The sequence below is a fragment of the Paramormyrops kingsleyae genome, unplaced genomic scaffold (genome assembly GCF_048594095.1).
Source record: "Paramormyrops kingsleyae isolate MSU_618 unplaced genomic scaffold, PKINGS_0.4 ups62, whole genome shotgun sequence".
In the NCBI taxonomy this organism is placed as follows: domain Eukaryota; kingdom Metazoa; phylum Chordata; class Actinopteri; order Osteoglossiformes; family Mormyridae; genus Paramormyrops; species Paramormyrops kingsleyae.
In genome coordinates this window covers 125,090-137,253 of record NW_027326000.1, presented here as the reverse complement: position 1 = coordinate 137,253, position 12,164 = coordinate 125,090, and the positions used below count along the sequence as shown (strand labels likewise).

The window sequence follows — 12,164 nt, the reverse complement described above, 5'->3', positions numbered from 1 at the left end:
TCAAAGTTCTAGTGTATTTACCTGCTTTGAGTTTTAATGCTACAGCCAGAGCAACAGAATTCAGGAGAGGGAGACCAAAAGCCCCTGAGAAATATACATATTTATGGGGTTTGGCTGGAAGTTAGAGAGTAGAGCATTAGTCGTAAAGTTCTATATATACATTCAAACATATCAGTGTATTTTTTAGACATTTAAATAAAATGTAATTAACAAAACATTCTTTTTTTGGGAGCTGATATAAAGAAAATATCTGATTGCAAGGGCATTCATAAAAAGCAAATGGATTTAAAAGTTTAAACAACAAAGATATCAAAATATTTTAAAATATCAAAATGAAAAACTGCAGAAGCCAAGAATGGCTATGCTTGCAATAAGTTTTTGTCATTATTTTGTGGTAATGAGCTTTGTTAGCGTGACGATGAACTGATGGGGAAATTACTAGTATATATGTGTATATAATTAAATATAATTAAAAGTAAAAGTAAAAAGTGATGTATACCAAGTATTTCATCCCGATGCCAGTCTCGCAAACATGATGTGGCAGTCAGCATGTAGATAAACACATACTCGCATATCGTTACAGCTGCTCCTGTGGTCAAAATTAGTTAATTTCAGTTTATAAGATGACAACGGTTATTATTACACACCTATGCACAGAAACAAAATGAAAGCACAGCCTAAAACTAACAATTTTGTAGGAATACACTATATTCCCAAGAGTACTGGGACACCTGCCTTTACACACACATGAACTTTAATGACATCCCATTCTTAATACATAGGCTTTAATATGGAGTTGGCCCATCCTTTGCAGCTATAACAGCTTCAACTCTTCTGGGAAGGCTGTCCACGAGGATTAGGAGTGTGTTTATGGGAAATTTTTGACCATTCATCCAGGAGAGCATTTGTGAGGTCAGGCACTGATGTTGGATGAGAAGGCCTGGCTCGCAGTCTCCGCTCTAATTCATCCCAAAGGTGTTCTATCGAGTTCAGGTCAGGGCTCTGTGCAGGCCAGTCAAGTTCCTCCACACCAGACTCGCTCATCCATGTCCTGATGGACCTTGTTTTGTGCACAGGTGCGCAAACATGTGCTTCACACCAATGGTTCTCAACATTTTCAACATTAAGGCCCACTGGGCCACAATAGATGATATTTAATAACCAAGTTTTTTTTATATTTAATAAAAACTTTAATTTCTTTGGCACAAAAACATTTACATTTCAGAAAAATATACCAACATACTGGGTACTGCAGATACATAAAAGTTTTATTTTATACATAACTCAAAAGCTAACAAGAACAGTCTCAAAACTGCTAAATTACTAAATGAGCCTTCAGCAGCCTTCAGTGTTTATCTCCTTTTCTGTGTTGGGAACAAACATATTACCAAAAATTTAACTTTAACATTCTGATTTAGTGAGTTTCAAAGCACAGTTCTGTAACTGTGATCTAAATTCTTAAAATAATAGTACTTTCTTACTTTCAGAGTCAGTGTCATGCTTGAGTTTGCTTCTGAGAGACCAGTAAATCCAGTCTTGGTGGGATAGATGAGAGACTGACTCTTAGAGAGGCCTCCAAGGATGCCATAAGTCTGTTCCTGGCTTTGGTCTTGGTTGTGGTTACAGTGGAAAAGCGAGATTCACATAAGTATGTTGCTGTGAAAGGCAGAAGAAATTTTACTGCCCTAAGTGCAAGGTGAGGGTATTCCTTTGATGCTGAGATCCAAAAAAGAGTCTAATTTGGTCAGCTGCAACTTTAAACTGCTGTCTGCTGACAGCTCCATTAGCTGGGCTTCTAACTCTGTGGGAGGAACAATGTCATCAGCTTGTGGGTCCACAGAAAAGGGGTCCAGCATCCACATATTGCCATCTCTGGGATCATCTGGGAAGTATTCCACAAATTTCTCAGCCAGCTGTGATAGGTGTTTGGTGACTGTTTCTGTTATACCCACATGTAGAGTGTTTTCCAAAACTTAATTTTAAAGTGGAAACATTTCCATCCTTTCCTCCTGAACACGCTTTGCCCATAGTGACAGCTTCCTCTTAAATCCCTCAGTCTTGTCAGCAACAAGAAAGATGTTGCTGTTTTTGCCCTGAATTGAAAGATTTAACTGATTCAGTTGTGAAAAAATATCAGCCTTGTGAGTCAGCTGAGCCAAGAATGCTATTTTAAATTCGCAGCCCAATCTGTAAGCCCAGTGGTTGAGATATGTGGCTTTATACCACTTAATCCGACGCTTTGCATTGCACTCGGTGATATAAGGCTTGGATGCAGCTGCTCGGCCATGCAAACCCATTCCATGAAGTTCTCTATGCACTGCTCAGGAGCTAATCTGAAGGCCACATGAAGTTTGAGGTCTGTAGCTATTGACTCTGCAGACAGTTGCCCACTTCTTCACACTGTGCACCTCAGCATGCGTTGTCCCCGCTCTGTGATTTTACGTCGCCTACCACTGCGTGACTGAGTTGCTCTTGTTCCCAATTGCTTCCACTTTGGTATAATATCACTAACAGTTAACCGTGGAATATTTAGTAGTGAGGAAATTTCACATATGGACTTATTGCACAGGTGGCATCCTATCACGGTACCACACTTGAATTCACTGAGCTCCTGAGAGTGACCCATTCTGTCACAGATGTTTGTAGAAGTAGTCTGCATGCCTAGGTGCTTGATTTTATACACCTGTGGCTATCAAAGTGATTGGAACACCTGAATTCAATGATTTGGAAGGGTGTCCCAATACTTTTGGCAATAGAGCGTACATTAAAATAAATGTATTTTTGTTTTAAGCATAATACAGCTCAATAAGGATTCATACAAGACATTATTACAATACTGTATTATATGCATTTCACAGAAGAATTTTTAAAGATTTTACAATCACCATGGCTGATAGTTAAAGCTACATTTACAGTTAAATGTATTTCTTACAGTAAAATGGTTTCTTTACCTTTGTCATTTTCTAGAATCACACTTAGATACAGGAAACTTAATATTGGGTGAAGCATGAAGAAAATCCCCAGAAGGATTTTCTGAGCCAAATCTGAAAAGAAATAAAAACAGATTAATTAAACATAATATAAAACAGGCCTTCATTGAACATTATCCCTCTGTTTACTTTTTGGCATGATATGTTGGATAGTGGACACACAGGGGGGTTACAAAATAAAGGAAATATCAATATATTAATATCAAGGAGCATCACATTTTGTAAACTGTATGGATTTTAATTGCACTCCAATAGCTCATTTTAAAGAGTGAGCTATTTTAGTTATGCATGTGAAAAAGTCATGATTATGGTGTAGTACAAAATTTCATACTTACAGTAAAATCCCTCCAAGGGTGCATCATATGCACACAAAAATTCCTGAATAAATATGCAGGCACTTAATCCCAAAGCAGCTACTGCGATTGGAATTGAATATCCTGAAAAGAAAATGATCATACTTTTGAGTACAATTATCCAGACTAGTCCCACATCCTATGACTAACCTGAATATAAAACTTAGAAATAGACCTGTTTGTATTTGTACTTCATAAATAAGCTGTTTTCCTTATTCAGACAATTGTTGTCTGACTTTCAGCTGTCTTTACAAAAGTACTATTCACAATCACAGTCACATGACCTTCAACCCTCACAATTACACAGACTAAACCAGGGTCCACAAATAAACCAGATTTAATGGGTTTGGACCAATCAGGGATCAGTCCCACAGACAAAGGTCCACTGAGTCACTGTACCACAACACGCTAATTAAATGTATTAAATGTATTTATGACATGACTGCGAATAAGTATAATAAGTATAAAATCAATTAAAAACAACATATCACATGGCTTTGGTAAATGCTATTTTCCTATTGGTCCAGAGATGACACATGGGTGTTCATTACTTTCGTGTAACTGCACAGGCACACTTGTGGACACATTTGTTGGTATCCTTCCACCAAAAAAGAACCCAAGTATCTCTGACATATCTTGGCATCCATTCAATTAATGGCATCCATCATTGGTTATTACTGTACATGTTCAAAAGAAATCAGATTGTTTCAAGTTTCTGTTGATTTCTGATTCAACTGAATATTTTACATAATAAAACAAGTGAAAATGAAATGGACAAAAAAAGATGGGACCCTTAACTTAATATTTTGTTACACCACCTTTAGCGGCAATCACTGTCAACATGTTATCTCTGTACTGCAATGAAATTTCTACAGTACATCGGCCAGCCGCTAGTTTGGCCCACTCTTCCTGAGCAAACAGCTCCAGCTGTCTCAGGTCTGAAGTATGACGTCTCCACACTGCATTTTTCAGGTCTTTCCATAGATGTTCAATAGAATTAAGATCAGGGCTCCTAGAGGGCAGTTTAAGAATAGTCCAAAGTGTTTTATCAGCTGTTCTTGTGTGTTTTTAATATTTTGGGTCATTATCCTGTTGAAGGAGCCCTTTCACATAATCATACTGTTCAAGGAAACACCACAGGAAAAATAAATAAATATAAAGTAAAAAATAAACTGTATTATTAAAAAAATCTTTCGAGTTCATTATCAGAATTAAGCGTGTACTGTAATTGAAATTTGGTGAAATTGCATTTCAGATGTTTAGATAAGCCTGGTGGAACAATACAGCCCTCAGAAGGTCGCGGTATTCTTTGTGGCATGTTGTATGTTGTTGTCCACCTGCCCTCCATTAAAGGAAGGGAACTAAAGGGAAATGGGATGGTTTTGGCACACCAACCCCGTTAAAAGGGATGTTGGGAAAAAATTGTCCAATTAGCAGGAATAGGTGCAGAAGGTTGTAAGGTTTATTAACAAAAATAATAATGAAACAATAGCCAAAAAAAAAAAAAAAAAAAAACAGTCTCCCGGGAAAACCATCTACACTAAAGAAAACCAAACACAGGTTTAAAATCACAGCCTCACAGCAAGCTGCCCCCCCCTTCCCTTCTCTCTCCTGGCCTTCACCTTTACCACCTCACCTAACTGGAACCTACCACCTGTTCAGGTAAGCATGGGGTGAGCTGTGCAAAGATAAAACACAAAATTAACTCATACCAAACCAAACAAGCCATGGCAGCTATGTTTGACCTCCCACCATGCCTCTGCATTTGGCTGCAGTCTCATAAGGGCTACATAATTACTAACTGGTAATCTTTGATATTCTTCCCCCCCCTAGTATAACTCAAGTAAGCAGCACCCAACCTCCCACTGCTAAGAGGACCTAATAATCACCCAAACCTGTCTTCACTCTCCCTAATGAGCAGCTGACTTCCCTGCCTTCCCAGCAGCAGCACAACCAACCACCACATACACAGCAAACTCCCCTAGATAAAGAAAATACAAAACAATTATATTTCATAAACAAACCATATAAATAAGGGAATTGAATCCAGTGAAAAGGAAAAAAAAAAAGTACCCTTTTCACAGTTGTGTAACATTGCCATGCGTGATGGATGCGTGAAGGACATAAATGAGGACACATAAGAGGACTTTAGAAGGCATGATGCGGAAGGTAAGGAATCTAAATTGTGAGTTATAACAATAAAAAGCTTTTCTTTTCTATGGTCCAAACCATTCTGCAGGACTTACTACTTTGAAATCTAAAAAAAAGAAAGGTAATTCCAGATCTTCTTTTTTGTTTTTTTTAGCAGTATTTTTAAATGGTATCTTCTTTCTGTTGGACAATATGTATGGCTTTAACTCCCTTAAGGGTAATTTATCCTTATTCAGCCTGATAGAGTTACATTTGAAATCTATATGCTGGAAGTATCGCAATCTGTATATTTTTTTGGGTGGAGACTATTTAGACTCTGTGCGACACTCTTGATCAATTTGTTTACAAATCATCTAACAAAGTATCTCATTTATCTGGTCTGATGTCTTGGTTAGGGCTACTTGATATGCTGGTTTTTATTAATAAACCCTGACTAGTTGGAGCTGCTACATGGATTGTCTCTCTTTCCGTCATACTCCACCACAACAGAATGAAGCAACCACCACAACAACGATCTCAAGGTTCTGTGATGTCTCTCACACTTGGGTCAGAGCACCTTCAAATATTACTTCATTACCAAGGTTGGAATTTAAATTTTAAAAAGAATATAGGCTGTCAATCACAAAACTGAAATGAAATGATGGTCACATTGAAAATGGTGGGAAGAGGCATAAATTAAGGCCCATTCCGCATCATGTGCCCGCCTTAGTTTAATTCAGTTTACATAGGATTCATTTCATGAAAGCTAAGCTTAGTAGACTGTTTCCAGATGTGTGATTCCTGCAATAGGTGCAGTTTCTCATCAGCAAATCATACTTACGCGTATATGTTATATTTTAGGTCAATACCTCAATATCTGGTCCTTTTTTTTTCAGAATATTAAATGAAGCCCTTAATGTTACATAAGAACCCTAGCCGTTGATAGCTGTCGTTGGGATGCCTCGTATGCCGGCTTGTCTTACTAAAAGAGGTGCTGATGTTGCCTTTTGCCTCCCTTATAACTTGTATACATATGTCATTACAGTGGAGGACCCAAATTCACCCTCTGCTACATCCTGGTTAAAGGATTTAATGTCCTTCTTATCATTACAAAAAGTGTAATACTCCCTAAAAGGCTCATTGGCCAATTATTACAAAATGTGGAAGCCCATTATTGTATATATGAGTACCCTTTCCTCTCTGGACCCGAGCTGATTCCAGGCATCCACTTTTGTGCATCCATGTTATTTTATTTTCCTCCCTATTTTTTTTTTCATTTTGAATCATCTTTCTATATCTTTGTGTGTTTTTCTTTTGTTGTATAGGGGGGTGGGGGGTGGATTTGGTTTAAACACCCATTGGGGGGGAAAGGCAATATGGGGGAGGGGGTTGGGGGTTAAAAACAAAAAGTGGGAAAACGTATGAAACAGTTTTGTTTGTTGTATTGTATTTCATATTTGTTTAATACCATTTCCCAATAAAATAAAAAAAATAGAGAGAATGGTTGTTCTTGCTCACCTTCCTGTCCGCACATATTTATCGACATTTTCATACAATAATTGGGATGCATAACTGTTAAATTATGCAAGATAGAAATAACGTTAGGCATATAAATCCACTACATATCATCAGTCTTCAGTTTCATGTTTGTGTTATGTTATTATGCCGATCATGATCTCCTATGATTTGTGTTGATGGTGCGTCACTTTCAATATTACTGCCGCAAGGAATTGTGGGATTGCATTTTTTCCATAATAGATGGTCCAGTGTACCATGTGCTGATGGAGATAAGAAAGGAAGCACTGAAGCACCTTTCATTGGCATTTTAGAGAATTCAAACAGCTCTTATTATGGCTGCCACTTAGACATTCTGGATCATTTCATTCAGGGACCTTTCAAAGCAAAAATGACTATTCAACCACAGCCAATGTCTTGATTTTTAGCTCTGAATTCTGTGCAATGTCACAGCCTAATCTCTTCCATTGTTTACAATCAGGAAGGAATGTAGATCTCCATTAAAATCCATGCTCATATTATTCTCCCATTTGGGTAAGAAAATACTACATGCTTTAATGTGGCTTTAAAGTGAACCCAAAATGTTAACGTGACAAACTTTCCAGCCCTAATAAAAACTTACCTAATATGAACGTGTCTTGCATCCAGGCAAAGAGTTGAGAATAAATAGTAAGGAACAACATGTTGAAGAATAAGGGATGATCTGTAAGGCAAACAGACCAAATCAGACATCTTCCTTCTCTCATTACTCTATATAGACATTATAGACCAGTTTTTCTGGTACCTCAACAATATTGTCCTTTCCTCCTCCCACACACTCTGTGTATGTGCAAATTGTGTGGCCATGATTGCAGAAATATGAACAGTCCATGTGCAAAGAACTACACTATATGGTCAAAAGTATTGGGACACCCCATTCTAAATACATAGGCAACAATATGGAGCCCCCAAGTACTCTTCTGGGAACATTTTCCACAAGATTTTGGAGTGTGTCTGTGGGATTGTTTGCATATTCATCCAGAAGAGCATTTGTGAGGTCAAGCACTGATGTTGGATGTGAAGGACTGGCTTGCAATCTCCGTTCTAGTTCTATCTTTTGGTGTCCTGTGATCTTTCAGTTATATAGTTTCTTACTACCTTTTGTTTTCCTTTAAGAGTCGCCCACAGTTACCTTCCCTGTTCTTGGGATTTTTTCCCCCCAATAAATACAGTCTCTCTGGGCTGATGCTTGTTCACCCACCACAGACTGCGTGTGGTTGTTTAACATAACCCTGACACAGTACTTACACATGAAAAGTATCCAGATCACAAAAATGTCTCTAAAATCTACTTTCCCAGTTGTCTTTAGGGAGCGTATTATCCAAAATATACAAAATCCAACTGAAATAAGGACAGAATAGCGTCAGCCACCATGAAATTCACACAGAATAAAAAACACACATACAACATGCTATTCTGTGTTCAAGACCCTGGTGGTGGTTCTGGGTTTGAATGCCATGTTGTTACTAAAAGTTCACTCTAGTTTAAAAGGTAGATATTATTGGGTTATGAAAGAAGTGCTTTGACTGGGTATTATGTCATGGTACCCTAACAATGTACACATTAATTATGGAAAATATGCTTTCAGTATCAATGTCATGCAATGCACAAGTTAATTATTTTTGTGTTTAATTCACTACAAGGTAGCAAATAAATACAGTACTGTGCAAAAGTCTTATCCTTGTCAAAGTGTGTTAGCTTAGCCATTTCAAACCTCTGCTAAAATCACCGCAGTATTTGCAGCAACCTTCTAATACACCCATGTATTTTTTACTCGACCACTAGCATACTGTCACGCCCGGCTCGTCCGATCCTCATGTGTGCCACGCCCCCTCATTACCCACGTGTACTACCCTTATTCTTCCCAGCTGTTTGATGTTAGTTTTGGTCTGTTTAGTGTATATCAGTCCACGTCTACCGCTGTTTCCCAGATCTGTCATTAACGTTAGTCACCGTGTTGTCCTGTCCGCCCTGAATAAACCCGTTTCTTGGATCTTCGTCTACCTGCCTTATCATTCCCCGCGTCCTGCCTGCTTGCCGGACAGCGGTCACAACACATACCTTGTATATCAATACCTCAATATCTCATTGACTTTTTTAATGAATTAATTAAGCAAGTTGGAGGTGAAAATTAATAAATATGGAATGGATGAGGTGCCCCTGAGGGGACGTTTGGGAAAGGAAGCCATTTTCTTCTAGCCATCCACACTGCCCGGCCAATATAAAAAAGTCGCCATTTAAATTTATATCAGCAAATTCTTAAGAGCCAATGACTGGATCATTATTACAGCCCAGCAACGTTACGCAGCAATAAAGTAAAGTCAGCTGAGTACCTGAATCTACTGAATGGCCAGGTTACACCTCCATCCATCATCAATGGATTTTTTCTTCCCTGTTGGCATGGGCATATTCCAGGACAAGAATGCCAAGATTCATTGGGTTCAAATTGTCAAAGAGTGGTTCAGGAAGCATGAGGAATCATTTTCACGTATGACTTGGTCACCTCAGAGTTATGACCTTAACCTCATTGAAGGTCTTTGGGATGTGATGAAGGAGGCTTTATGGGGTGGCTCAACTCACTTGTCAATACAGGATCTTGGTGAGAAATGAATGCAAATCTGGATGAAAATAAAGGGTGAGATGTTGCATAAGCTTGTGGAAACAATGCCATGACAAATGAGCACCATAATCAAAGATAAAGGTGGACAAACAAAAAATTCAAATGGCGACTATTTTTGGCCAGGCAGTGTAGATACCAGTTTTTATATTGTGTTACTTTTAATTTGTATATGTTCTAATGTTAAATTGTGTTTTTTGTGGCATGCACTTACTCCTCCGATAAATATCTTTAAACATATGTTTTGACTGCCTAAGACTTTGGCACAGTAGGTTACTGTATCTTCACACATAATTCTGGGTTAATATTCCGTAAGTTCCAAAGTTTCAAGCTAATTTGAAATAAACACATTTACAAAACTTGAAAACATACTTACCTGGCAATAAAACCATGAGGACTGGAATCATTAGCATAGTTGCAAATGTTCCAAGTTGTTCTTTCCAAGCTACATCCGAATGATATTTTGCAAGGACAACACTGGCAGCAACTAAAAGAATGTAAGAATAGAGTCAGTCACCATGAAATTCATGTCAGACAAAAAGCAAAAACCAACCAACATACTCTGTGTCTCTCTCTCTCTGTGCGTGTGTGTGTGTGCGTGTGTGTGTAAAATTTTGCGTACATTTTCACCAACACATACTGGTCTCTTATCAGCCGTTCATTGCAGGCAAGCTTGTGCATGAGAGCTGATGTCAACCAAAGTGACAGAGTCTTACCCTTATTAGTTGGCTCGTTTCCTAACTAAAAGTTGCTCACAGTCACTTTGTCAATAGGTTTTAGGAAAAAAAAAACTCTTAGTTAAAAACTTTTAGTGCAATTTAGGAGTACTGTTAGAGGTAAGATAAAATATCTTGTGAATACAAAGATGTTTGAGTTGGACACTGTATCATGCATCCCATAATGTACCTATTAACTGCAAAATAAACAAACAAAAGAGGCCATTTTTAGACAACATTTTACGTCAGTGTATGTTTTTGGTGTGTGTGTTGGGGAGCACATGGAGGGAACCAGTGCAAACACGGGGAGAACATGCTAACAGCCCACATGGGAACTTATACACAGACTTACTTATGTATGAAGCCATGATGACAAGAAATATAATTGCGGTTATTCTTCCTACATAGACACGGATTATAACTGCAGTATTTTTCATCCAAAGGACAAAGCGAAGAACTGAAAGGAGGAGAGGACAGAGTCAGATGACATGAAATGCTTGACAGGCACAGCATAAAAAACAGATGTGTTCACTGCACGCATTGTCTGGGTTTGAAATCTATGTTGGACACTGTGGTAGTAAAAGAACATCCCACTTTAATTTGCTGATGTAAATGGGTACTTAAAAGGTAACAGGGATGTTTTGGGAGAAGTTCCTTGCACATCCTATAATACATAGATATCCATCCACCCATCCTGGGTAGTGCCACAGGGGGCCTGGAGCCTCTCCCAAGCAGCACAGGGCAGAGGTGCACAGCTTGGATGGGAGGCCATACACACACAGTCACATGATATGGGCAATTTACAGACACTAATTTAACTGAAAGGGAGTCTGTGGGCTGCTGGAGGAAACTGGAGTAACTGGTGGAAACTCTCATGACATGGGGAGCACATGCAGACTGTATACAGACACAGAGGAGGGGGACTCAAACCCACATGACATGGGAGCACATACAAACTGTACAGAGACACAGAGGAGGGGGACTCAAACCCACATTACAAGTGGAGCATATGCAAACTGCACAGAGACACAGAGGAGGAGGGACTCAAACCCACATGACATGGGAAGCACATGCAAACTGCACAGAGACACTGAGGAGGAGGGACTCAAACCTACATGACATGGGAAGCACAAGAAAACTGCACAGATACACAGAGGAGGGGGACTCAAACCAGCAGCCTGGAGGTGTCAGGCAACAATGCTGACCACTGAGCCACCGTGCTACCCCACAGATACAGATTAACAGTGAACAAAACAAAAATTATACAAATTGTAAAGCCCTGGAAAAAATTGAGACCACTCTATATTTTTATACAAATCTGCATTTTTAAATCAAGGTTTAACCATGGTTCTGCTGGCAGAAGGCTATGTTCAGTAGCAGGTTGCTTCCAGGTTCAAAATTTCTAAGACAGCAGTAAACAAGAAGGGTGAAACAGGAGACACTGGGAACGACCAGAAATCAGCCAGGTAAAGGGCGGAAGCAACTTTCTAATGCCAAAGGTAACCGTTAACTTATCCAACAGTTTCTCATGAATCGTACTGTAGGATGACATCAAGTGACCTTCACAAGGAATGTAAACATTAAGTGCAGGTGTGAAGTGCACTGCTAGGCCAATTCATATCAGGCTCCTAGATGCAGGACTGAAGTCCCATAAAGCAAGGAAGAAGCCCTTCATCAATGAGAAACAGAAGAATCAGGCTCCAGATTACAAAAAAAAAGAGAGAAATGGGTGAAATATTAAAAAATTGCTGTCGTCTCAATTTTTTCCAGAGCTGTGTGTTGTCACACATTTCTGTTTAAGTAC

The 12,164-nt window shown here is 38.8% G+C and overlaps 1 protein-coding gene across 6 annotated transcripts in view; it reads right to left on the bottom strand.

Annotated features, from left to right (window-relative positions):
• Positions 1-12,164, bottom strand: part of LOC111859302 (uncharacterized) — a 40,013-nt gene that overhangs the window by 11,740 nt on the left and 16,109 nt on the right. For 3 of the 6 annotated variants that reach the window (XM_072708285.1, XM_072708289.1, XM_023841837.2), the window contains exons 9-16: positions 10,713-10,817; positions 10,021-10,131; positions 8,276-8,368; positions 7,611-7,691; positions 3,326-3,427; positions 2,952-3,044; positions 500-589; positions 22-114 (exon numbers count right to left, since the gene is read on the bottom strand). In XM_072708285.1, the coding sequence (XP_072564386.1) occupies positions 22-114; positions 500-589; positions 2,952-3,044; positions 3,326-3,427; positions 7,611-7,691; positions 8,276-8,368; positions 10,021-10,131; positions 10,713-10,817 (768 nt within the window). The remainder of the gene's footprint in view (positions 1-21; positions 115-499; positions 590-2,951; positions 3,045-3,325; positions 3,428-7,610; positions 7,692-8,275; positions 8,369-10,020; positions 10,132-10,712; positions 10,818-12,164) is intronic. The other 3 variants (XM_072708287.1, XM_072708286.1, XM_072708288.1) reach the window with 3 other exon arrangements.